This window comes from Hyperolius riggenbachi, chromosome 10 (assembly GCF_040937935.1).
Source record: "Hyperolius riggenbachi isolate aHypRig1 chromosome 10, aHypRig1.pri, whole genome shotgun sequence".
Classification (NCBI taxonomy): domain Eukaryota; kingdom Metazoa; phylum Chordata; class Amphibia; order Anura; family Hyperoliidae; genus Hyperolius; species Hyperolius riggenbachi.
Genome location: NC_090655.1, coordinates 220,242,394 through 220,269,681, shown reverse-complemented (window position 1 = coordinate 220,269,681; position 27,288 = coordinate 220,242,394). Strand labels below are relative to the sequence as shown.

The 27,288-nt window shown below is 42.4% G+C and overlaps 2 protein-coding genes across 4 annotated transcripts in view; both read right to left on the bottom strand.

Annotated features, from left to right (window-relative positions):
• LOC137534533 (uncharacterized) overlaps positions 1-27,288 on the bottom strand; it is a 104,363-nt gene that overhangs the window by 36,535 nt on the left and 40,540 nt on the right. For 2 of the 3 annotated variants that reach the window (XM_068256071.1, XM_068256072.1), the window contains exons 2-6: positions 19,922-20,136; positions 18,842-18,904; positions 13,180-13,215; positions 11,589-11,846; positions 1,835-2,264 (exon numbers count right to left, since the gene is read on the bottom strand). In XM_068256071.1, the coding sequence (XP_068112172.1) occupies positions 2,031-2,264; positions 11,589-11,846; positions 13,180-13,215; positions 18,842-18,904; positions 19,922-20,071 (741 nt within the window). In that variant the 5' untranslated portion in view covers positions 20,072-20,136 and the 3' untranslated portion in view covers positions 1,835-2,030. Of the gene's footprint in view, positions 1-1,834; positions 2,265-11,588; positions 11,847-13,179; positions 13,216-18,841; positions 18,905-19,921; positions 20,137-27,288 lie in introns of those variants that run through there. The other variant, XM_068256073.1, reaches the window with a different exon arrangement.
• On the bottom strand, positions 5,031-8,489 carry LOC137535797 (uncharacterized). Its single transcript, XM_068257699.1, has 3 exons — positions 7,476-8,489; positions 6,078-7,121; positions 5,031-5,044 (listed from the first exon to the last, which is right to left on the bottom strand). The coding sequence occupies exons 1-3, from the start codon at positions 7,738-7,740 to the stop codon at positions 5,031-5,033; spliced, it is 1,323 nt and encodes a 440-aa protein (XP_068113800.1). The 5' UTR covers positions 7,741-8,489.

The following is a 27,288-nucleotide window of genomic DNA, read 5'->3' as shown; positions in this document are numbered from 1 at the left end:
TTGTCAAATTGGTCAGTGGTAGTAAAATGCAAGCAGCGGTTGCAAAGTATTTGCAGCTGCGATGCTGCAGCCAAGGTAAAAACATGCTAAATGACAACCATGAATGTTTAGACTGCATTTGCTGCCCCTGACATGCTGTAGGTGAATTGACTACTTAAACACTACACCGAATACACAAATTAACTCATTTAAACATGGTCCCTGCAAGCAGTTAAATTAAATGCCATCAGTTGACCACAGATGACACGTTAAAATCTGCAACAACCAATCGTCAGCGGAAAACTGATCATTTTCTGCAGTTAGTGTGAACCCCCCCACCCAGAGGGGGAAAAAAAATGAATAGACATCTACAGGTGAGCTACAAAATTGTTCTAACTTAAAAGTAAACCAGAGATTAAGCTTTAGTAAAATTTGATACTTACCCAGGGCTTCCTCCTGCCCCATAAACATGTGCAAATCCCATACCATCCTCCTGCGGTCTGCTGTCTACTGCGCATGCACAGAAGACCAAGACTGGACGGGACTGGACGCCACTGAGCAAGTTACTGGGGCTGATTGCGGCTGAAGGGCAGACCGCAGGATGGATGGGTGGGACTCGCATGTGTTTAGTGGGCGTGAGGAAGCCCCAGGTAAGTATCAAATCTTAAAGCTTGATCTCTGGTACACTAACTATCTGCTTACTTGTTATAGGTGTGACTTAAAGGGAACCAGAGACGCCGGCCACAGAAAAAGAAAAAAAAGATTTCATACATACCTGGGGCTTCTTCCAGCCCCATAAGCCTGGATCGCTCCCACGCCGCAATCCTCCACTTCCTGGATTGGCCGGTACCAGGTCCCGCCAATTGTCCGTATCACAGGGGCTCCCAGCATACCCTTACGCGTGCGGCTGCGCAGAATGCAGTCACACGCGTAAGGGTATGCCGGGAGCCCCTGTGATGCGGACAATTGGCTGCGTGCTGCCGCCGACTGGCCGAAACTACGGGACCCGGAACTGGCTGAAACAGGAAGTGGAGGACGGCGGCGTGGGAGCGATCCGTGCGTATGGGGCTGGAGGAAGCCCCAGGTATGTATAACTTTTTACTGGAGTCTCTGGTTCCCTTTAAAACATTTAAAGGGAACCTGAAGTGATAGGGAGGCTGCCATAGATCTATCCTTTAATACTTGACTGCCAGGCAACTAGTATTTAAGAGACACAGGATCAGCAGGCGATTCAGGCAACTGGTATTTTAAAAGGAAAAATCCATATCCTTCACTGTTTAGGTTCCCTTTAAGGATTTGTAGCATAAAAGCCAACTCACATTGGCTGGGATTTGAACCCGGGTCTCACTGTGTGGTGGGCAAGCACACTAACCGCTGTACCACATCAGTAGTAACTGAAGCTGGCCTAGCATTTACCATTTATGCTCAATACAAGAGAAAAAGTAGACAAGACAAATAACATTTATATCACGCTTTTCTCCTGGCGGACTCAAAGCACCAGAGCTGCAGGAGGGTGGAGGGTAGCAGCTGTCCCTTAACTAATTAGTGTAGGCAGACGAGTGAAATGGCATAAGGACCTTGCTTGGAGGAGGGAGGGGGGCGGGCCTCCAGCAGTGAGAGCAGTGTGTTTGGCAATAATGTGCCTGCTGACTGATGTACAGGGTCAAAGTTTTGCTCAATAGAGCATTAGGGGGCGAATCGAACTTCCGCAAAAGTTCGCCTGCTGCAGGCGAACGCCCAAAGTTCGCCTGGAACCGTTCGCCGGCGAACAGTTCGCTACATCTCTATGGAAGAGTACAGCTGGGGAGGTGCCTGCTGTACTCTTGCTGGAAGAAATTGTGCAGAAGAGTTCATGGAGAGGCAGGTGATAGATTTACTCTTCTCATTACTTCTTGTGGTTAATAAAACAGCCATCCAGACAATATGGAATAGCGACCATTTCTATCCAAACCGAGCACGTCTGTACATTCCCTTCATAGACCAAGCCAGCACCGACAGTAACCCTTTACGTATGGTTTGAGGAAAGCCTCATGTTGATTTAGCTGATCTAGCTACACCTGCAGTGTGCACAAGGTTGAAGTCACGGAGACAGAAGCCACAGCTTTACCTGCGGGAGGCTCACTGCCAAGGGAGTGAAGATCTGACCCATTCACCTCCAGCATCCCATGAGGAAGGGTCTGGGTACTTGCTGTAGTGAAGGTCTGTTGGTATTCTGGAGAATAGGATGGGTCCTCACCAATCCCCATTTCCTTGCGTGGTGGAAGCGGAGCATTGACTTTGAACACCTGGAAAGCAGCATGAAGAAAAAAAAAAAAAAAACCTGACTCAAGTGTTCAGGAAAGACTCAACATGTATATTTACAGGTACACAGGCTATGGAAGCACTAACAAGGCCATACAGCCGTGGATATAAAAAAAAAAAAAAAAAGAAAGAAAAGGTTTGTAGTTACATTGCAAGCACTAGAAACGACCCATGGGTGCCAGTGGCTGAGAATCCTTGCTTATGTATAGATTTTATTTTTCCAGAAAGCATAGTAAAAATGTGGTGCAGCAGCTGAATGCAAACTACCGCTTAAAATCAGCTACAAAAACAAAAACCTTCCCCCTATAAATACAGGCAGCACCCGTCTTACAAACAGGTGTAGTTCTGGGAATTTGGGAGTCCTGTGTTAAACGTAGATAAATCATTTACTACGGACAACTGTTGGACAGTGTGAACTTTTGTTTTTTTTGGATGGTGTGTCAAAAATAAAACAAAAAAATAAAACCATTTGAGAACTATGCAATCCCATTGGTTTTCCCTTTGGCGCTCAGGGGTCAAACAAGGCCTGTGGGCCAAATCCAGCACCCCTACACCATTTCACATGGCCCTCAAGAGCTTTAACTACATGATCATAAGCAGTAAAAGGAAAGGAGGAAATTAATCCATGCTGTATACTTTTGTACACACGTGGTCTTTGACATTTCCATGGAGACAGAAGGCCGTTGCAGATGCATGCAATTTGTTGGCTTGTACATATGTGGTGTGTGCACATTTTTTCTCTAATTACATGCTTCTTCTCTATCTCCTGTTGGAATTTGTCATTTAGGTCTACCGTTTGCACACATTCACAGCACACATTTAAAAAGCATGGCATCTTTGCCCTACTCAACCATACCTCAAAAAGCTGTGAGCAAGTATTCTTTTTAAGGGAGGCAGCAGTTCGCTGTTTGGAGCTACCATCCCTCCACTGGCCTGGGTATCCCACAATACACATGTAACTACAGTTTGCTTTAAGCAAATTTGTGGAATACAGTATCGAGCATAGGTAGCCAGTGGCGTAGAAAAGGAGCTGTGGGCCCCGACGCAAGTTTTACAATAGGGCCCCCAAAGCGCACTATACATAATTGATACGGCACACAAAAACCTGCCAATGGCAACTCCAGTGTCAGAGGGGATAGGGAGCTGTTTGTTAAAGGGAACCTGAAGCGAGGAAAATTTAAAATAAACGTGACGTAGCTGCAAATGAATATTACATACTTCACCACCCGTTCCTCTCAGAAGCCCTCTATTTTCTTCTTACAGTGATTTCTTTCAGTTCTGACAATATTTTGTCAGAACTGAAATATACCAGTTGCTGTTAGTTATATTTCAGCAGCTGTCAGTTACAACTGAATGAGCAAGGTAATATCCATGTTTCCCTATGGCTGAAGTGGGTGATATTACAGTTTAACAGTGTGCTGACCAGGAAGCGGTTAGGAGGTAATGGACATTATTAAAAAGGAGGACAGAGAAATCCATTGATCACAGTGGAGAAAGCTTGAGAAGTAGACTACACAGGAGGGAAGTATGACCTGTGTATGGTTATTTTGACTTTATTTTCAGTTCTCTTTAAGGATTACCACTATTCAAAGTTTCTATAGAAGTGATTATTATGAGCGCAGGACCAATACAGAGCTAATACTGCGGTTGAGGGAGGGGGACCCTCTTGCAACTTGCAAGGACCCCAATGCAGTTGCAACTTCTGCACCCCCTATTGCTACACCCCTGCAGGTAGCCGCTCACCATTCCCTCCTTTTACTGCAGACGACAGCATGCTACCTTCCAATCCGGAGGAGTGCACCAATGCAGGGAAAAATGTCAGATACAATACTTGACATTTTCAGGGTGCCCACAGGGGCACTTCCCCACTAAAGTGTAACGTGGCTCGCAACTAAGGGCTGGAGCACACCTAAAAGCGCTAGCGTAATCTTAAACACTCAGCGTTTAGAAGTGATTTTTCTAAGCGATTCTAGGCATGTGCCTAGTGATTCTCTGAGCGTTTTGGCGTAGTCTATTTTTTGTACAGTAAAGCTGCAAGTGTAGAGCATTTGTAAAACAAAAAAACAAAACACCACATTGCTCTGGTGTGATCCCCCCCCCCCCCCCAATTTCTCCTACATAGTTAAGGTCTGGTATCTTTCAATGGACAGCTGAAGAGAGGTATATGGAGGTTAATATATTTCCTTTGAAGCAATACTAGTTGCCTGGCTTCCTGCTGATTCTCTGCCTCTAATACTTTTAGCCATAGACCCTAAACAAGCATGCAGCAGATTAGGCGTTTCACATTGTCAGATCTGCCAAGAGTAGCTGCAGGCTTGCTTCTGGTGTGATTCAGACATTACGGCAACCAAACGGATCAGTACGGCTGCCAGGCAATGGGTATCATTTAAGAGGAAATACGGCAACCATTGTATTCTTCTCACTTCAGTTATCCTTTGAGCAAAAGCCCAAAATTACTTACGGTAATTTCTTTTCCAGAAGTCGGAAGGACAGCAACCCTGAGACATGTCTCCCTCCACATTCACTGGACAGGAACTAGATTAAACAATTTGCATAATTAGGTAGGCAGGGCACACACATGTATATATATATCGTTATGTCCTTACCCCCTCAGTTAATAAAAAAGACTCCGCACATAATGATGCTTCCAATAACTTTTAATAAGAATAGCGGTGGGTAGTAAGGGTGCTGTCCTTCCGACTTCTGGAAAAGAAATTACCGTAAGTAATTTTGGGCTTTCCCAGAACGTCTCAGGACAGCAACCCTGAGATGAAAAACAAGAAATAATATTTAGGGAGGGATTACAGCCTGCAACACTTTTCTGCCGAACGTTAAGTCGGCACTAGACAATATATCTAGCCTATAATGCCTCACAAAGGTGTTCTGACTTGACCAGGTGGCTGCCTTGCAAATTTGCTCAACTGATGCTCCTGCCCTCTCTGCCCAGGAAGTTGATACTGCTCTGGTAGAATGAGCCCTGACCGCCGAAGTCAGCTGTTTGCCTTGTTGAGCATAAGATAGAGATATAGCCTGCTTGATCCATCTGGCTATGGTTGATTTTGAGGCCTGTTTACCCCTGAACTTTCCGGCAAATAATACTAATAATGCATTGGAAGTCCTCCAGGACTTAGTGCGCTGAAGATACTCCAGAACACATCTTCTAACATCTAGGCAATGTAACTTCTGTTCCTTCTGATTGGAAGGGTTATTACAAAAGGAAGGCAGAAAAATCTCTTGAGATCTGTGGAATTTCGAAACAACCTTAGGTAGGAAGGAGGTATCTAGACGAAGTGTAATTCTGTCGTCACTTATAACACAATATGGTTCGAGAATTGACAATGCCTGCAATTCCCCCACTCTTCTGGCTGACGTTATTGCTAGAAGAAAAGCAGTTTTGATAGTTAAAAGTTTATCAGAACTATCCACTAATGGTTCAAAGGGTGGCTCACATAGCCCCTGTAGCACAGTGTTCAGATCCCAAGATGGCACTCTACTATGGATTGTAGGTCGAATCCTCCTGAGTGCTTTGAAGAATCTGATGATATCTTCTTCCTCTGCCAATTTTCTGTCAAGAAAGACTGTTAATGCTGAAACTTGTACCTTCAATGTACTACTACTTAGACCTTTCTGGAATCCATCTTGAAGAAATTCTAAAACTGAATTGGAATGACCAGTATCTCTAGAATTCGCCTCACACCAATTGTTGTATACCCTCCAGGCTTTAGAGTATATTTGGCGCGTCACCTTCTTCCTGCTTTGTAACAGTGTTTCCGATAACTTATTAGAAAATCCCTTACTTTTCAGTATTCGCCATTCAGGCTCCATGCTGAAAGATGAAGAAGGCTCAGATTGGGATGCACCGCTGGTCCCTGAGTTAACAGGTCCTCTTGATCTGGAAGGATCAGATGATCCGTAGCTAATCGTTGTAGCAAAGCAAACCACGGTCTTTTTGGCCAAAACGGGACAATCAAGATTGCTTCCGCCTGGTCTCGATAGATTTTGTTCAGTACTCTGGAAATCAAATGTAGAGGCGGAAAAATGTACATTCTGTGATGGCTCCAGCTGATCGAGAAGGCATCTACTACCCATGGTTCGTCTTGGGGACAAAGAGAGCAAAACATCCGGCATTTCGCATTGCTCTTTCTGGCGAATAAGTCCACTTGAGGAACAATCCAGTGTTCTGTCAACTGATGAAACACCCGGTCGTTGAGACTCCATTCGTCCTGGGACAGACTGCATCTGCTCAGGTAATCTGCTAGGCAATTTAGTGTCCCCTTCAGGTGAACCGCTTTTATAGACTTGAGACTGCGCTCTGCCCAATGCAGAATCCTTGATGCCTGCTGTTGCAGTGACTTGCTTCTTGTGCCTCCCTGGTGATTTATGTACGCCACCACTGTACTGTTGTCTGTACGTATCGTCACGTGGGTTTTCCATATCTGTATCTTGAATGCTAGTATGGCTTCCCAGACTGCTTGCAGCTCTCTGCTGTTCGAAGACCTGTTGCTGATCCGGCTTGACCATTGTCCCTGAGCTGTCAGAGAGTCCAGATGCGCTCCCCATCCCCAAGAGCTCGCATCCGTTGTTATGATGCACTGGGTTGGAAACTCCCAAAGATTCCCTGTTGACAGATGTTGTGGCTCCGTCCACCACAGTAGTGACTGCTTGACACTCCAAGGAATCATCACTCTCTTGTCCAGGGAGGAGAGATGCTTGTCCCACTTTGATAGGATCCAACTCTGGAGACTTCTGGAGTGGAGTTGACCCCACTGTATTGCAGGGAAAGATGAGGTTATTGTGCCCAATAAGGCCATCGCTTTCCTCAAGGATATTGTTTTCAGACTCTGAAAAGAGAAAACAGACTTTAACAACAAGGAAGATTTTTTGTCAGGTAGAAAAAGTCTCTTATTTGTAGTACATATCTCAAACCCCAAAAATTCCATCTTTTGGAGAGGCTGAAAGGACGATTTTTCCCAATTAATTAACCACCCCAATGTCTGAAGGAAGTCTATGGTGGACTGAGTCTGGGATCCCACTAACTCAACAGAAGGTCCCCAGATAAGTAAATCATCCAGGTAAGATATTACTTGAACAGACTGAAGCCTAAGCCCTGCCAAGACTTCTGCCATGATTTTTGTGAATAGCCATGGAGCCGATGATAACCCAAAGGGAAGGGCGACAAACTGAAAGTGTCTTACCTCTCCTTCTAACACCACCGCAAATCTCAGGAACTGTTGTGATTCCAGATGAATCGGCACATGCAAATACGCATCTTTTAGATCCAATGATGTCAGATAGGAGCTGTCTTGTAGTAGGTTCAATACTGAGCGGATGTTGTCCATCCGAAACTTTCTGTATCTTACTGCGGTGTTTAGCCTTTTTAGGTTTAAGATGAACCTGTAACTCCCTTGAGGTTTCTTTATTAGAAAGACTGGGGAGTAAAACCCCAGTGTTTCTTGACATTTTGGGACTCTCCGTATAACCCTTTTTTCCAATAGTAAGCTTACTTCTGACTGGAGGGCCTGGGCCTGAACTGGAGCTCTTGGGGAAGGGGTCACCCAGAATTGAGATGGTGGTGGGGCTATAAACTCTATCTTGTACCCCTGGAGAATAATGTTCAGTAACCACTTGTTTTCGAACTTTAACTGCCACTGTTCGAAAAAATGAGCTAGTCTGCCCCCCACTGGAATTCTGGCGTCATTGTTTTGTTGGTTGACCTGTAGAGGTATATGGAGTACTGGGTTTGGAACGCTGGGACTTGTTGGGAATCCATCTTCTTCTCTGGTTCCCCTTGTTTTCCTGTTCGCTTTTCCCTGAAACACGAAAGGAACGGTTAGGGCGGAAAATCTTTCTTTTATATGGGAAATTTTTCTTTTTATCAGCGGACCTCTCAAGTGTTTCTTCTAACTTGGTTCCAAATAACAAGCCCCCTTCACATGGAATACTACACAATTTTGATTTAGACGAGGTATCTCCCTGCCATGTTTTCACCCAGATTCCTCTTCTGGCAGAATTAACTAGGGCTGTGGTTCTTGCTGTGAGTCTGACTGAATCATCAGCTGCATCTGATAGATAGTTTGTTGCATGTAAAATTTTTGGGAAAAAATTCAAAAGTTCCTCCCTAGATACCCCTGAGGCTATCTGAGACTGGACTTCTACTAACCAAATTTTTAAAGATCTTGCTACCGCTGTAGATGCAATAGAGGGTTTGAAATTTAAAGATGCTGCCTCCCATGCCCTCCGCAAAATATTGTCCATTTTCTTATCGATAGGGTCTTTTAAACTACCAAAATCTTCGAATTGAAGATCTGATCTCCTGGATACTTTAGAAAGAGATGGGTCTAGTTTGGGTGCAGTCCCCCAAAACCTTTGGTCTTCAGGGCTATAAGGATATCTTTTATTTAGTGATTTAGGCCAGAAAGCCCTCCTATCTGGATTATCCCACTCTTTCCTGATAATCCCCTTAAGACTACTATGCACTGGAATGAAAGTCACTTGGGGTTCTGACAATGTTTGATACATCTGATCTAATGGAGATAAAGTCTTTTGCTCTATAGTAATACCCATGGCTTCATGCATGGCTGCCAATAACTCCTTCATAAAGTCAGTGGAAAAAGCAAATTTCTGATTCTTTATAGTTTTTTCAGCAGATTTTTCAGTCTCTGAGGGTATCTCTTCCAGAGATGAAATATCCAATTCCCCTTCTGACATTTCTGAATCTTCAGAATCGTCATCTCTCCTTTTCCTTTTTAAAGTAGGGTCCCCTATAGGAACTGAACCTGAAGGACCTGGGATATCTGATACTGCCGGGGCTGCAGAGACTGCTGCAGGCACTGAAGGCATTTGTACATTAGATACTGCTACCTCTGGAACCTTGATAGTCTGCACAGCAGATGAAATTTCAGATCTAATCCATCCTTTTAATTCCTTTAACATAGTGGGGGTTTCTTCTCTAACCACCTTTTTAGTACAATCTTGGCATAATACTTTTGAAGAGGATGACATATAATTTCCACATATAGCACATTTTTTCCCCGATTTATGTGTTGCTTTAGAACCAGCATGTGGTGTAGTCTTGTCAGTTTTATCAGGTTTATCAGGCTTGTCAGGCTTATCAGCTTTGTCTTGTCTTGACCCAGATTTGGAATCTGATCTTTCCATTTTAGGCTGTAATAAAACAAATAAATACCAGCCATTAGCTCAGCCAAGCCTAATAACCCTCCTAAGGGATATGTAAACAATTACCACAATGTTACATACCAGAGAGGGTACGGAACTTGTCTCCACAGAGCCCTGGGAGGAAGATCCACCGGCAGCCTCCATAGTCAAACACAAAGTGAGACTAGGACATCAGCTTAATAGCTGATTTAAATAATTGCTTAATGCCCAACCCTTCTTGCATTATGCAAACGTTAATTCCTACCTGCTGTGGTAATCCCCTTAGCGTTCCTCCAGGCAATCCCCTGCAGCTGAGTGTGATGTGTCAGCAGACGCTGACTTCCATGCTGCAATGGCCGCTGGAACGCACGCCGGGTCAGGAACTTCCTGCTTCCGGCTTTCCGACTTCCGGTCACGTGAGGCGCCTGTCACGTGACCCTGGGGCGGGCAACTTCCGGATTCAGACGCCGCTTGTCCTCCGAACACAGCACAGGGGGAGAGGCCAGTGCGTGTAGCATGACCCCGCGCTGAGACAACTAGCCAGCGCCGACAAAGGGGATCACACCAGCCGCGGCTCCTGTGGACTCACATGGGTGGCCAGCCTTACCCCCTACATCTAGCATCCTGCTGGACAGGAAAACAACTGAGGGGGTAAGGACATAACGATATATATATACATGTGTGTGCCCTGCCTACCTAATTATGCAAATTGTTTAATCTAGTTCCTGTCCAGTGAATGTGGAGGGAGACATGTCTCAGGGTTGCTGTCCTGAGACGTTCTGGGAAATAAACCATGCCAGAAGTTAGAACATGTTAGCTGCAGTATAGTGTTAAACACAGTGAGCAGCAGTATAGAGGTACATAATACAGTACAGGGATCAACCATGCTGTAAGCAGAGGCATAGCAATAGAGGATGCAGATGTGACCGCACTAGCGGCCTTGGACCAGAGAGGCTCTCCATTCACCTTATTAGCTTTTCATTGGTGCTATGCTGGTAATGAACACCTCTATATGTATGAATTGCATACTGGTAATCCCTAAACTACTCTAAATACACCTCTAACACTGCAGCTGTCCTTCATAGGTTTTGGGGCTCAATATCAATTGAGTGCTTGGGGCCCCATATAAAACTTGCACTTGGCCCACAAGCACCCTAACTAGTGTTGGGCGAACAGTGTTCGCCACTGTTCGGGTTCTGCAGAACATCACCCTGTTCGGGTGATGTTAGAGTTCGGCCGAACACCTGATGGTGTTCGGCCTTTTAAGTTCGGGTTCGCCCCGAACTACTGAATGGCCGCCGAACAGGGCCCTGTTCGCCCGAACATGCCGCAATACGGCCCCCCTATGGGGTCGAAGGCATAAGGGGGGAGCATGCCCCGATCGCGGGGGGGGGGGGGTCGGAAATTCCCCCCACCCCCTCCGCTAGCGCTCCCCCCTCTGCCCGCTTCCCCATACAAAAGTTTAAGGCAAGTTAAATAGTACTTGGTGGCTGGCACTGGCAGTGGAGTGAGGAGGAGGAGTCAGAGTAGCAGAGTGACGCGTTGAGGCCGGGCAGCGGGCGGTTCAGCGGTAGTACCCTTGTGGTACTTCCGCCCTTTCTCTGACCTCACGTCCTCTGCATACGAGGGTACGCGTCACGCGTACCCTCGTATGCGTCACTTTAAAAAAAAAAATAAATAAAAAAAAAAATTGTAGAATAGCACAACACAAAATTGCGATTTTATGTTAGAGCGTGAACGGGACCTAAACTCACTGGCAGCTGCCTCTGTGAAAGAGGCCTCATGTTTCTTCTCACCAGGTACGGTCAATGTGCTTAGGGTACTACAACTAATTTAGATTGACCAATGATTGGCCTATTTGACCACTTCCATGTAGTGTGAGCTTACCTACACAATCTATAGTTTAAAACATTTGTTGGCCCTCATGCTTCTACTCAAGTGCAAATTACATGCAAATAGTATTTGTATGGGCCAGTCCCAAGCTATATTTCATTTGCATGCAAGCCTTACTAGCATCCCATGGAATACGCAAATTCATTAAGCCAGCTCCAAGTATGATCCTCAATGGGTCATCACTGCATTAACCAAAAGCATTTGCACCTAAAAGCAATCAGTAGTCAAATACACCATCACATACTATAGCTAAACTTTACCTCCTTTGGCACATCAGCTTCACATTTCTTCTGCAGCAGAAGCAGAGGTTGTGGTGTGCTCTTTACAGTCTCAAAGGGTTTTGTAAGTGGAATCAGTGGTGGAGACGACTGCCATCTCTTTGGTTCCTGCACTTTTACCATCGCAACTGTAGACCAGGGTTTTATGGCTTCTGGTTTAATACATTTCACATCTATTGGATTTTGAACCTCTGGTGGCCTTGACATCTGGACAGTCCTTAACACACTGAGCCTTATAGGCTGAAGGAAAAAACAAACAAAAAAACCCCACATTTCCAAGGTTGAGATAATTGACCCCAAGCAAAAAGGGAGAGCGGAGTAAAGCTATGTAAATATAGACTGGGCTGCCTGATGTACTTTTCCCTCCTGTTCTCCATTCTGGCAGGCAGTGTCAAAAGAGGGGCTGAGCAAATATGGCACAGGGTGAAGCAGGTCATGGCATCTTGCTACTGAAGTTATTTTTTAACTTTTCAGTAATAAGATATCATTAGCAGCATCTGTGATACATTACCTGGTCCCAGCAATCCAGTCTTCTCCACATCAAGGGCGTAACAATAGACTCTGCAAGGTATGCAGCCGCAGGGGCACCCAGAAGCAGCAGGGGGCCCTGTGGGGGGGAGAAGTTTATTTTCCCTGTCCAGAGAGACTGACAACTAAGGGCACAGAGAGCAAAAGCTTTTGCCCTCTACACAATTGTTGACTGCATCTGCTCAGCCACTGATAATGAAGCATACAAAGTTCTGTAGATATTTTAGTGCAAAAATTGTAAAAACTTCTTACAAAATAATTTTGACGGCAATTTTTGCTTGAAAATCATTAACATTTTCACAAATTAATGCGAAGAGAATATCACTGCTCACAATCCCAGTGATGCCTCTGGGGCCACTCATACTAAGCAGAAGCCTTCTTGCAATACCTGAAATAGGGTCAGTGGGGTTGATTTGCAACTCCGTTACAGGAAACTCCTCACTAGCCTACATTCTGTAGATCTTAAAAACCCAATCTATATTTCAAATCTTATAAACTGGATTTGCCCTACATTTGCAATAGAATGGATTACATCCTAATGACTAGCTGCATAAGTGTGTAGAGCCCATGTACTCGACCCTCCCACCACAATGAGGTCAACCTCTCCGGGAAGGGGCCCTAACCTCTAAATGTAAAAACATGCATAGCCTGGGTGTGGGCAGACATTAACACTTTAGACAATAAGGAAGGGGGGGGGGGAAACAGCACATCACCTGGCCACCTCTGAAAAGGTACCTACAGAGAGGTCTTACTCCATCCCCCACAAGACCAAAAAAAAAAAAAAAAAACTAAATCAAAACCACCACCTTATATTCTAATGGTCAGATGTTTGCAACCAGTCCAGTGCATATACACAGTAGTTTTGGATTAAGGGTGTGTTGACGTCTTAGCACATCTTTGATACCCATTCAGAGGCAGCCTGGTAATGGACCGATTTTTTTCCCTTTTTGTACATTTAAAACCTTCACAATAGAATGTCAAGACCTAGTAAGGCCTCCTCTCCACGACCACCAATCTGGTGTTGAAATAAAAACAAGCCACTTACCTCCTGAAGGTCAGGTTTCATGTATTCCACAAAAGACTAGTGGAAAAAAACACCCATGTCAGCCAAGTATTTGAGAAAAACAAAAACACAAGCTATGGCACACACACACACACACACACACACCACACACACCACACACACCACACACACACACACACACCACACACACACACACACACACACACACACACACACACACTATACTGTAGTTACAGCAGCCCCCATCTTGAAAGCTGTTTAATGGATACATCAGTTCTCCTACTCCAAGTTATCCAATGTAACCAAGCAAGGTTTTGAGAAGGCCTGCTTTATTTTAGCCTGGTGTTTTGTACATATTGCTGTAAGTGTCCTCATTATGCCCAACCCAGGTTCCTGCCTCTAGTAGTAGTAGCATCTAAAAACGGACCAAGTCAGTTCTGCATCATCTGACTGGGAATCACATGCCATCCAAATACTTCTCATCCAACCCACGGGTGAGGCGCCGTTTGCCAATAAAGTTTACACAGTGGAAGAAAAAAAATTCCAAGCAAAAGCTTAGCAGATGAGCTTTTGTCCCCAGGCTTTTACAAAGGACTAGGGGACATGATCAGCACATGGAGGAAAGCTGTTTTAGCCATTTATTCAGGAAAGTGTTCTTTGTAGTAAGAGTGATTAAAATGTGGAATGTATTACCACAGGAAGAAGTTATGGCAAATTATATAACTTAAGGGGGGCTTAAAAGCTTTCCTTGTGTTGAAAGTCAACCATGGATATAATTACTAGGTAGCTCCCGGTGGTGTTGATCCAGGGATTTTATCTGATTGCAATCTGGAGTCTGGAAGAAATGTTTCCCCTTTTGGGGCTTACTGGACCATAAGGGATTTTTTGCCTTCCTCTGGAACCGAAAGACTATGCAGTTGTATACACCATATACAATTGCCTGAGGAACAGTAATCTAGCCCTGAACACAAAACTTAAATGTACAACCCTTTCAGTAACTCCCTGTGCCCAATAGGTACCAAGTTTTGTGATTGCCTTTTATAGGACCTCTGATCACAGGAGACCCTTCGTAATTCCATACTACCCAACTGTTTAACTGTGATATTACCACTTTTGCAGCCTCATGGAACTCTGAAAAGCCTTAAAAGTCCCATCACTAGTCAAAGGCATTAGGGTGCAAGGAGAAGAAAAAAGTGGCATGGCCAATGGCAGCAATGGTCTGGCAAAAGGCAGCAGCGCCAGGGTTCCTATGGCAAATGCAGGCACTGCACGTGGCTATCCAAGTAGTTTCCAGGGAAGGAAAAAAATAGAACCTCAAGGCAGAGAATGCACAGAACGATTGCAGCCACACATTAGCGGAAAACGTGATCACAAAAGAAAGACAGGGGGAAAAGAAAGAAAAAAGAATCGCAGGGGGAAAAAATTGACCCTGCAAGTGTTTCCTCCCTAATGGTTATATTAATATGACTGCCCGAGAGACTGATTCTTCTCATTCACATTACAGTCCAAGTTTAAAATTGCCTATTGGCAATTATACAAAAGAAAACTACTCTTGGGATATTTCACTCTACTGTTTTTTACTACAGATAAGGTCTATATTTTTCCCCTTATGATTTGTGAACTTTTTAAGAACGAGAAAAGGGAATCTCTTGTGTGCTGAGTTGTGTGGCCCTGCAGCAAGCCCTTTAATTTTCATTTCAGATTTCCTTTAAACCCCCCCCCCCCCGTGTCTTTGAAATGAAAATTACCTTATGATATACTGATGGCCCGGCATTGCCCGGGTATGTATTTGGCTGGTGTTGGCTGCATCCACTTTTTTCTAACCCTAACAATTACTCAATGACCAAAATAGTGCTTTGCTTTCTTTGGCATCAATAATTTGCATTGAAATGAAAAATCTGATTGGCCATTTGTGGCTCAACCCCCTTTTTGGAATTTGAACCCCAGTCACACAATGACCAACTGTACCAGGTTTGAGGCTTGTGCCATTAACAGTGCAATAATGGCAGCAATTACATTTTCCCCTTGAAAATCAATAGGTGAATTTTGATTGGCTTTTGTAAGCTCCACCCACTTTTCTGAATATTAATCCCAGTCACCCAGTGACTAACTGTGCAAAGTTTGAGAACCCTACCATAAACGGTGTAAGAATGGCTGCGGTTTACATTTTCCAGTGAAAAAAAAAAAAAAGTTCTAAAAGTTCTAAAAGTTCTAAAAGTTCTAAAAGTTCTAAAAGTTCTAAAAGTTCTAAAAGTTCTAAAAGTTCTAAAAGTTCTAAAAGTTCTAAAAGTTCTAAAAGTTCTAAAAGTTCTAAAAGTTCTAAAAGTTCTAAAAGTTCTAAAAGTTCTAAAAGTTCTAAAAGTTCTAAAAGTTCTAAAAGTTCTAAAAGTTCTAAAAGTTCTAAAAGTTCTAAAAGTTCTAAAAGTTCTAAAAGTTCTAAAAGTTCTAAAAGTTCTAAAAGTTCTAAAAGTTCTAAAAGTTCTAAAAGTTCTAAAAGTTCTAAAAGTTCTAAAAGTTCTAAAAGTTCTAAAAGTTCTAAAAGTTCTAAAAGTTCTAAAAGTTCTAAAAGTTCTAAAAGTTCTAAAAGTTCTAAAAGTTCTAAAAGTTCTAAAAGTTCTAAAAGTTCTAAAAGTTCTAAAAGTTCTAAAAGTTCTAAAAGTTCTAAAAGTTCTAAAAGTTCTAAAAGTTCTAAAAGTTCTAAAAGTTCTAAAAGTTCTAAAAGTTCTAAAAGTTCTAAAAGTTCTAAAAGTTCTAAAAGTTCTAAAAGTTCTAAAAGTTCTAAAAGTTCTAAAAGTTCTAAAAGTTCTAAAAGTTCTAAAAGTTCTAAAAGTTCTAAAAGTTCTAAAAGTTCTAAAAGTTCTAAAAGTTCTAAAAGTTCTAAAAGTTCTAAAAGTTCTAAAAGTTCTAAAAGTTCTAAAAGTTCTAAAAGTTCTAAAAGTTCTAAAAGTTCTAAAAGTTCTAAAAGTTCTAAAAGTTCTAAAAGTTCTAAAAGTTCTAAAAGTTCTAAAAGTTCTAAAAGTTCTAAAAGTTCTAAAAGTTCTAAAAGTTCTAAAAGTTCTAAAAGTTCTAAAAGTTCTAAAAGTTCTAAAAGTTCTAAAAGTTCTAAAAGTTCTAAAAGTTCTAAAAGTTCTAAAAGTTCTAAAAGTTCTAAAAGTTCTAAAAGTTCTAAAAGTTCTAAAAGTTCTAAAAGTTCTAAAAGTTCTAAAAGTTCTAAAAGTTCTAAAAGTTCTAAAAGTTCTAAAAGTTCTAAAAGTTCTAAAAGTTCTAAAAGTTCTAAAAGTTCTAAAAGTTCTAAAAGTTCTAAAAGTTCTAAAAGTTCTAAAAGTTCTAAAAGTTCTAAAAGTTCTAAAAGTTCTAAAAGTTCTAAAAGTTCTAAAAGTTCTAAAAGTTCTAAAAGTTCTAAAAGTTCTAAAAGTTCTAAAAGTTCTAAAAGTTCTAAAAGTTCTAAAAGTTCTAAAAGTTCTAAAAGTTCTAAAAGTTCTAAAAGTTCTAAAAGTTCTAAAAGTTCTAAAAGTTCTAAAAGTTCTAAAAGTTCTAAAAGTTCTAAAAGTTCTAAAAGTTCTAAAAGTTCTAAAAGTTCTAAAAGTTCTAAAAGTTCTAAAAGTTCTAAAAGTTCTAAAAGTTCTAAAAGTTCTAAAAGTTCTAAAAGTTCTAAAAGTTCTAAAAGTTCTAAAAGTTCTAAAAGTTCTAAAAGTTCTAAAAGTTCTAAAAGTTCTAAAAGTTCTAAAAGTTCTAAAAGTTCTAAAAGTTCTAAAAGTTCTAAAAGTTCTAAAAGTTCTAAAAGTTCTAAAAGTTCTAAAAGTTCTAAAAGTTCTAAAAGTTCTAAAAGTTCTAAAAGTTCTAAAAGTTCTAAAAGTTCTAAAAGTTCTAAAAGTTCTAAAAGTTCTAAAAGTTCTAAAAGTTCTAAAAGTTCTAAAAGTTCTAAAAGTTCTAAAAGTTCTAAAAGTTCTAAAAGTTCTAAAAGTTCTAAAAGTTCTAAAAGTTCTAAAAGTTCTAAAAGTTCTAAAAGTTCTAAAAGTTCTAAAAGTTCTAAAAGTTCTAAAAGTTCTAAAAGTTCTAAAAGTTCTAAAAGTTCTAAAAGTTCTAAAAGTTCTAAAAGTTCTAAAAGTTCTAAAAGTTCTAAAAGTTCTAAAAGTTCTAAAAGTTCTAAAAGTTCTAAAAGTTCTAAAAGTTCTAAAAGTTCTAAAAGTTCTAAAAGTTCTAAAAGTTCTAAAAGTTCTAAAAGTTCTAAAAGTTCTAAAAGTTCTAAAAGTTCTAAAAGTTCTAAAAGTTCTAAAAGTTCTAAAAGTTCTAAAAGTTCTAAAAGTTCTAAAAGTTCTAAAAGTTCTAAAAGTTCTAAAAGTTCTAAAAGTTCTAAAAGTTCTAAAAGTTCTAAAAGTTCTAAAAGTTCTAAAAGTTCTAAAAGTTCTAAAAGTTCTAAAAGTTCTAAAAGTTCTAAAAGTTCTAAAAGTTCTAAAAGTTCTAAAAGTTCTAAAAGTTCTAAAAGTTCTAAAAGTTCTAAAAGTTCTAAAAGTTCTAAAAGTTCTAAAAGTTCTAAAAGTTCTAAAAGTTCTAAAAGTTCTAAAAGTTCTAAAAGTTCTAAAAGTTCTAAAAGTTCTAAAAGTTCTAAAAGTTCTAAAAGTTCTAAAAGTTCTAAAAGTTCTAAAAGTTCTAAAAGTTCTAAAAGTTCTAAAAGTTCTAAAAGTTCTAAAAGTTCTAAAAGTTCTAAAAGTTCTAAAAGTTCTAAAAGTTCTAAAAGTTCTAAAAGTTCTAAAAGTTCTAAAAGTTCTAAAAGTTCTAAAAGTTCTAAAAGTTCTAAAAGTTCTAAAAGTTCTAAAAGTTCTAAAAGTTCTAAAAGTTCTAAAAGTTCTAAAAGTTCTAAAAGTTCTAAAAAAGTTCTAAAAAAGTTCTAAAAGTTCTAAAAGTTCTAAAAAAGTTCTAAAAAAGTTCTAAAAGTTCTAAAAGTTCTAAAAAAGTTCTAAAAAAGTTCTAAAAAAGTTCTAAAAAAGTTCTAAAAAAGTTCTAAAAGGTATTTAAAAACCCGCCGACTTTAATGGTTAATAGCAAATCCACCTTATATGCTAGAAACCCTAAATTTGCAGGATATGTTAAGGAGATCATTGGGAAGAAGAGGAAAAAACTATTTTCAAAAAGACCTTATAGTTTGAGAAAATCAATTTTAAAGTTTTGAAGGAAAAAAGTATACTTTTAAATGCGGTAAATGTCACTTTTAGTAGCAAACCTAACGGTAGTGTAATTTTACATTCATCAAAAGAAAGAGCAATACATTTCCTGACTGGGTTTCCAGGGGGTCCATACGCAGCCGCAGCGCTTTGGCCAGGGATCGCTATACAGCCGCAATATGGCTGTATGAAGATCCCTAGCATTTTTTCCTATTTTCCCTTTTTTTTTTTTTTTTTTTTATGTTTAGCGTGGGAAATTTTTTTTTTTTTTTTTTTAATTATGTGGGGTCCTCCTGAAACTTTTTAACCCCTTGTCCCCCATGCAGGCTGGGGTAGCCAGAATGTGGAGCTCCAACCGATTGGGGCTTCACACCCTGACTATACCAGGTGCAAAAAAGGTCCCTTGTTCCGGGGTATCTGTTGAGGGGGCCCCCCAGGTTTATTTTGCCCTGGGGCCCCATTGTTGCTTAAACCGGCCCTGGTCCAGACCTAGGAGGTTGCATAGAACCCATAATATGTACCAATTGATCACTGTTCAGCTCTTCCCCATTGTTTAAACGGTCTCTGTAATCTTCTAGTTTCACCTGCAAGGAGAAAAATACCATCTTAAAGTTCTAAAGAAAAAAAACCCAAGACACAACCACATGACAAGATAGTGCTGTCTATCGGGCTGCAACCAGTTTTGAGAAGATTTAAGTCATAAATTTAACTGGGCTTTTTAGTTATCCTTTAGCTACTAAAATAGCATTTAAAACTGAAGCCATGCCTTTAGTTGCCCCATCAGTATGATCACAAACAACCAAGGCTTTATGGGACATCAGGTATAGAAGGAAAACAAACAAACAAAAAACACTCTGGGTGCAGAAACACATCTATCCTAGCCAAACACTAATAGTTGGTGTGATAGTACATGCAGAGCCAGAGAGTCTGCAGGGCTGGATCCTAAAGGATGGCCAAATTCAAACATCAGCTAGATCCCACTCAGATCAAATCTGATAGGGATCAAATCTTTATACACACTAGGCATAGATTTTCAATGTATTTCAGCATGGATCTATTGAATAGATGTGGAGCTGCACAGAGCCAGTTTAAGGGGCCTCAAGGCAAACTTAAGAGGTGGGCCTCCCTAACCCCTCCCCCATTGTCATTATCCTACTGCTCCTTGGGCCCCCTCATATGTAGCAGCATTACTCACCCACTTGCTGTCCCGGCAGGTGGTGGCTGCAAGACCCGTGCACTCTAGCCATGCTGTCTGCCTCTTCTCTATCTGATCCGGTGCGTGTTATGTGTAAACATGCTGGATAGAGAAGAAGCAGACAGCATGGCTAAAAGTGCACAGAAAGTGCAGCCACCGTCTGCCGGGACAGCAAGTAAGTGATTAATGTAAGGGGACTGCGGGGTGCAGTGGGGGGGGGGGGGGGGGGAGACAACTTGGCATCCGGTGGTACTTATACAGAGGCCTAGGACAGGGCCTATGAGGCTTTGCCAGAAATCCAGCCATGTTTACAGTTAAATCTGTGAGGAACACAAGCTGGGAATTCAAATTAAGCTGGCGTATTGAGTGTTTGGTGGAGTCACAGGCAGAATGTTGGCAGCCTTACCTTCTTTTTCTCGATGTTTCGTATCTTGTGTTTCAGACTGATCAGCCCATTCTCTATACAAGTCTCAAACCTGGAGTGGTGTGGCAGAGGAGGAGAGCGCAGACTGCAGCGAACCAAGTCCTCTCTCTGACTGAAGTTTGATGTCCCCATCCAGTGGGCTGTCACCACCGGGACTGCGTGGCGAGAGCTGCACCATCGTCAAGGCCAACCGTGCTCTACAAGTGAAAGAAAGATCACCACACTGCTAATTGTCAGCAAAAGGACTAATTTGCCTGTCTAAGGTAGCAATTGAGAGAAATTTGAGTCTGAAATAGATACCTCCATATTTCCCTTAGTTTAAGGAAAATTTGCTTGGCTGTTGTGCTGCTTTACTACGAGGCCAGAAACCCACTAGGAGCGATTTCTAATCGCTGGCGATTTGAAAAAGCCCTCGCTAATGCAATGGTATGGGGGATTTTTATAAAATCACATCGCTCAAGTGGGATCACAACCATATATTAGTAAGAGTTTTCAAATCATAAAGCACTTACAAAATCGCTCCTAGTTTTATCTTAGTTGACCAAGTTTAGAAGAAGGAGCAGTTAACTTGCCAAGTAGCCAGTAAATGCCCATGTGTGAACTACCCATGTGTTAGTGGAGCAAGGGTTGTTTCAAGCCTTTTTGTCACGCCAGGCAAGAAGTCCTGTGGAGGCTGCTATGTTTATTTCCTTTTAAACAATACCAGTTGCCTGGTGGTCCTGCTGGCAGGGCCGCCATGAGAAATTTTAGGGCCCCTCACACATCATGCCTGGGCCCCCCCTCCCTGGGCCCACCCACTGGTTGCTGTGCCCTCCCACCCCAATGTCCGTGCATGAAGTGCGCTGTGGCGAAAAATATACATGGCTCGGAGAATGAAGAAAGCGGCATGCACAGAGTGATGCAGCAAAAAGTGGGCATGACTATGGTATGTTGTGGGTGGAGCCAAATACTAGCAAAATACCGGCAGTCCCCAGTTAAATTAGATAGAGACTTGTAGGTCCATTCTTATCTTATCCATTCTCTTTTGTCCCCCTCTTTTCTTCCTGTGCCTCTTGTGTCCCTCTGTGTGACCTCATGATCCCATCTGATCTCTTATCCCCGTGTTACCTCATCCCCTGCTGTCACAGCTCGTTCCCCTGCCCTAGCCAGGTATAGGTGCCCCCAACATAGGTAGCCAGGTATAAGTTACCCCAGTATAAGTAGCCTGGAATAGCTGGTGCCCCAGTATAGGCCAGAAAGATACAGGTGCCCCAGTATAGATATTCAACTATAGGTGGTGCCCCGGTATAGGTAGCCTGGTATAGGTGCCCCCAGTATAGGTAGCCTGGTTAGGGTAATGCACCAGTATAGGTGAGCCAGGTACAGGTGCCCCCAGTATAGGTAGCAAGCTATAGGTGCCCCAGTATAGGTAGCAAGCTATAGGTGCCCCAGTATAAGTAGCTAAGTATAGGCAGTGCCCTCAGTAAAGGTAGCCAAGTATAGGTGGTGCCCCAGTATAGGTAGCTAGGTATAGGTGGTTCCAGCCCCAGTATTGGTAGCCAGGTATAGGTGGTTCCAGCCCCAGTATTGGTAGCCAGGTATAGGTGGTGGGCCAGTATAGGTAGCCTGTAGCCAGATATAGGGGGTGCCCCAGTATAGAGATTCCGCTGTAGCGGACTCACAAATCTGCTCCCCTCTCCACGTTCAAGCGCTGATGTCACTCTTCTCAGTGCTGGAAAAGGGTGTGCTGGTTGCGCTGATGTCACTCTTCTCAGTGCTGGAAAAGGGTGTGCTGGTTAGTGAGCCACAGGCCCACAGCCAGCACATGCGGCCCTTCCAGCACTTTGGGGGGGGGCAGGGCCCTGGACCCCTCACTGCAGTGTCAGTTTCCCCCCCAGACAACTACCCTGCCTGCTGGTCTGTAGTATAAGAATCACAACCCCAAAACAAGAATGCAGCTAATCTTGTCAGAAAGATCCAATCTACATATTGTTAAGGGTCTATGGCTAAAAAATGTTTATAGGCAGTGGATGGCAGGACAACCAGGCACTGGGCTCAATTCTGGTAGCATTTAGTAAATAATTACCTCATGGAATTGGGTTTACCTCATGAGGGAAATCAACTTTTGAATTCTGGTAGTTTAAGTAAAGTTTTACCTCATGTAATTTCATGAGGTAATTCATATGGTAATTTTCTACTAAAAATTTGTGGTATTTAGTAGTGAAATACCTCACACTTGAATTCTGAAGTGAAATAAGGTGCGTGTTTGCATGTCTTTTACCTCACATAATTAGACCTACCTCTACCACATGATAAATGTAGTGCTGTGACAATTGTGATATCAGTCACATAACATGGAGCCTTTTCAGCTTGTTCTGTGTTCAGGGCCCCCGTATTTTGCTGAAATAAGTAAAAGTGATCTGACCAATGAATCCCCCCCCCCCCCCTCAGCTTCCATTTTGTTTTAAAGAAAAAGTGCTCCAAACCCTGTACAATCCTTCATCTGCCATGCCCCCCCCTCAACATTGCCATTCCCTAAAAAAATTAAACAGTAAAACTGTGGCAAACACCGATTCCCCCCACCCCCCTCCTCCGGTTAAAAGTGCTCCGAGGCCCCCCCCCCCAGCAGCCTCTAAAAGTAAAAGTGCTGTAACCCCCCCCCCCCCTCCAGACCCCCAGCCTCTAAAAGTAAAAGTACTCACACCCCAGTCTCTAAAAGTGCTGACCCCCCCCCCCCCCCCAGCCTCTAAAATTGCTCCTACCCCCCTCCCCCCAGCCTCCAAAAGGTAAATGAGCTGGATTTTTTTTTCTTTTTTAATAATGGATGCCTATTGTCACAGGAGCCCTAGTGGCTGACCGCACTTAGCCTTCTAAACTGTGCCAGCGCATGGATCGTGCGAACTCTGGTCGCAGTCAATGCGCAGGAACCGTTAAGAATTAGCCGCAGACAACTCAGAAGGGAGCCTGTGAGACACCGGTAATTACAACGTACACGATTCCACGGTATCTGCCACCACCACTGGTATGGGCCAGTGGACCCGATTTACTGACTGACTAGTCCTGCGAATAAAACGGTTAAACACACGGTATTCTGTCTAGCCAACAACAAACAGTAGCGTATCTTCAGAGACCCGGGATCAGTTCTGTGTGTGCTGATAAGCAGGGTAGCGGAACAGTGAATGACTTGGAGGAAGTCTTTTATTCACAGCAATATAAATAATTACTATATACAGACAATTATTAAAATCAACAATTATTAAAACAGTAATAGCCAGTATAAGAAATAAAAGGGAGAAAAATACTTAGTTCCTGGAAAGATGTCCTTTTTGTGGGAAAAAAATCAGAGTTCTGGGTTTCAATCAAAGTTCAGAGTTCAGACCAGGTGGATGCCAGCATATCCTCAAGCTGGCACCGATGAGTTCAAGATGTTTTCAGGGTGGAGGACTCAAGCCCGCCTGCTGGCTCTGTGCTTTTGATGAAGCTGGTTTGGGGGTGTGGCAATGCCGGCCCCCTCTGAGCTACCGGCAAATGACAGTTCGTTCCCTCTGAGAGATTTTAGAGCTAAACTTATGAATTGCTGTAACTCCTGAACCATACACGTTACATTTAGGGGGGTAACAGCTTCATACTTGGAGGAAAATACAGATTAATATGATATCCGACATGGCTAGTGCAGCAGATCAGGGTCCTGGGTAGATTCATACCTGGGTTGTAGGGGCCCCAGGCCCCTCTCGACTGGTATCAAGAGATCCAGCATGACCCTACGGATCCAATGATACCGCTCTCATAACCACCCTATTTATTGTATTCTGTAAATGGGCAAAAGATTATATAGTACATTCATTTCTTCCTGCTAAGGCTGGAGTCAGCCTGACTGGAGTCCAGCTGTGTCTGCTTCTTGGGATCTCCGTCTATGAAAAGGCCCTGTTGGCTCCTTCAATTAACATCTGAATGTGAGATCAGCTTAGACAAACTGAGTTTACACCTCTGGCTTAATCAGCAGTCACAGGGCCAGTCTTCCTGCCAGCTGCTAACAGGGGAAAAAAAACTTCCTATTTAAATTTGAATGTCAATCTCTAAATCGCTGGCCTGACTACCATCCAGGGCGATCGGCGCAATAAACCGATTGCGTTCTAGTTTCTCACGGCTGTTCCGTGACACCTATAAATGTACTTTTCATAGGTTGCTACATAATCAAATACACCTTCCCTCAAAAGAAAAAAAACAAAAAAACAAAAAAAATCTTCCTCCAAAGACTATCCTAAGGCTAATTTCACACCAGGACGTTGCGTTAGAGGGGGCGTTAAGGTCGCATAACGTCCCCCTAACGGAACGCCTGGTGGTGCTGGATCTGGACGTCAGAGTGAGCCGCGTTGTGCAGCTCACTCTGGCGTCAGTGATGCCGTGATGCGCACTCTTGTGCGCATGCGGCATCACGTGGTCCCGCCGGCCAATCGCCGCACAGAGCGGCCGCTCCAGGAAGTAAATACTGCACGTCACAACGTGCAGTGCATATTAATTAGCCATGTGCCTGGCCGCTCTCAGCTCCTCCACAAGATTACTGAGCATGTGCAAGCAGTCTAGTCTAAAGTACTGCATGCAGTACGTTGTCTTGTGACGCAGCGTTACAATGTAACGCAACGTGGGCACTGAACAGCCCCATTGATTTTTCATTACTGTGCGGTGGGCTGCGTTACAGGCTGCTCTAACGTGCGCCTGTAACGTCCCACTGTGAAACCAGCCTAACTTATGGAAGACAATTAAAGACCTATTTGCTGCAGGCCTACCACTGAAATATCTCATGTTTTACCTCACTATGCATTTACCTCATCTTTTACCTCACTATGCATTTACCTCATACTGGAGATAATAAGGCAAGAGAAAACTTACCTCCACACAGTGAGAGAGTTATCTTATCTCTTCATTCCTTAAGTTACCTCCTCTGTAATTAATTTACCTCCTCTGTAGTTAATTTACCTCTAGTTATTTTCACACGCAGTTAATTAACAGCCTGTCTTTAACTCGAGTTATTTTAAGTATTGGAGAGTTAACTTAAAGACAGAAGAGTTAACTTTAGGTTTGCCTGAGGTAAAATGTTTCCTGAATACTACATGCCTTACCACCATGGTAACAACTCTAGAAACGTTATTAAAGACAAAAGATAAGCTTAGTGAATTGAGGACCATGCATTTACCTCATGTTTTGAAACTGAGAAAAAGCTTTCAGAATTGATAACAGAAGAGGAAAATACCTCGAGGTATTTTACCTACAAAAAAATTATTTACCTCACATAGCTACCAGAATTGAGCCCAATGTGCATTGTTTAAGAGGAAATATGTCAGCCTCCATAAAATCTCTCACCTGCGGGTCCCTTTAGGTCAATGGCACACCTAAAAGATGCAGTGATCACGTGCCAGAAGAGTCACATTACTGCAATGCATAAATCTGGCTTCATACAACCCTACACCATGGTGCGAGAGTCATGCATATGTCCGCCACCGCTCAGTGACGTAGTCCCTGCTGAGCAGGAAGTTCATCGCTGGAATTACCATTGGTCCATGCCCCTCACACCAACTGCATCACCCACTGACTTGCTTTGCTGCATGATCCATGCAAGAGATACCGTTCATGCGGTAATGCACTGCAGACTTTTGCGACAGCATTGTTATTTGGATACATCTGTCACGCCCACTATGAAAGTCTCCATAGACTTGCTTGTCCCTTGCGAGTTGCGACAAGGGCTATCATTCGGAAATGCTTAAAACAGCTGACTTTACGACCACTCAGCATTCATAAAGGCTCTTTCCGCATGCAAAAATGACACTACCGAGCAGAGTGATAAATCACCGCCTTGTGCGGTGATTATCGGAAGAAATGTAGCAAAATGTTCATTCATGAAGATCACTGCAAGCGGTGTCAGGTCGGGAAGTTCCGCTCCCTCTGATGTGGCGATACCAATGTAAGTGAATGGAGACACACAGACCTCCCAGGCAGCTGCAGCAGAGCGGAACACGGAGAAATGTATCAACTCTGCAGCTTCCGTGTCTCCGCCTGCCTATCGCCAGCCTAGTTCTGGGAATCTCCGCACTGCTTCCGCACATGGATACTTTTTATGAATGCCCACCCAGAAGTCTAAAAATCCGCCAGCAGTGTTTTCCCGCACAGATTCTGTTTACCGACAAGCTGTTCATGAATGATAGCCAAGATGTGGTGGCAGAGAGTACTACGGTGCAATGCACAGTGTGCAAGGGACCTCAAGGTGTGTACATACAATTACTATAGCCCATAAAGATATTGATTTAATTTCTCAGGTGGCAACAGCGATTTTATATCACCTACTAGTACTTGGTGATATATTTTGCCTACCATTGACAAATGGGCGCTGTTATATTTTGCTTCCCATTGACTTATATGGGCGCTGTGTTTGCTGGACTTTAATTTTTCTTTTTGGGACAATTTTTTTTTGTTTGTTTCTTACACATTGTTTCTGCATGCTTACTATGCAATTACGCATGTTTTCCCATTTTTTTTTAACACATTGTTTCCACATGCGGCAAACATGTGGACATTTTTAGTGAATGTGGAAAAAAAAATGTGGAAATGATCACTGGCGGTAATATAGCAGTCAAAAATCTCTTACCGCATGTGCGATTGTAAATAGAGCCCAGCGTTATGGATTTGAACCCCCTTTCCTAGGGCCGTTTTCCACAGAGCGATTTGCAAATCACAATTGCTAGCCATTTTTAAATCGCTAGGGTTGGTACTATAACATAGGAGTCCTGAAACGTTTTTTCCACTGTAGCGATTCGATTTTCTGTAAGGTGCAATAACTTTTTGGAGACATTTTTTAAGAGATTGCGCTTTTATGTTAAATGCAAAATTTCAATCACACAAGAAAGTTTATGAAAAGCACAATTGCTTGTGATTTTCTTTTGCTAGTGGAAGAGAGCCCCTAGTGTTTATACAAGGATTTACGTAGGGGTCAGCAGTGTTTCTCTTAGGCCCAGTGCACACCAAAACCGCTAGCAGATCTACAAAACGCTAGCGGTTTTGGGAGCAGATTTCAGAGCGATTCTAAGCATGTTTAGAGCAGATTTCTAAGCAAGCCTAGCGGTTTTGGCTGCATGTTTTGTGTAGCAGATTACACAAATTGTTACAGTAAAAGCTGTTACTGAACAGCAAGGTTAATTCACTAAATATGTCACATGGAAAGCAAATAATAAAAAAAAAAAAAAATACCAACTAGTGAGGTATATAACTGACTTAACATAAGTGCCTCAAATGTCAATTCACAAAGAAAAACCAAGCGAGATGTTTGGTATATAACCTCTGGCCTGATTAAAGCTGGCCATACACTGGCCCGATTTGCG

Bases quoted from the DNA above. Each gene is read 5' to 3' on its own strand.
- LOC137535797 (XM_068257699.1), bottom strand. From the start codon at position 7,740: ATGTCAAGAAACACTGGGGTTTTACTCCCCAGTCTTTCTAATAAAGAA. The intron at 7,122-7,475 runs GTAAGACACTTT...TTCTCTTTTCAG, and splicing joins CGGTGGTGTTAGAAGGAGAG to AGTCTGAAAACAATATCCTT.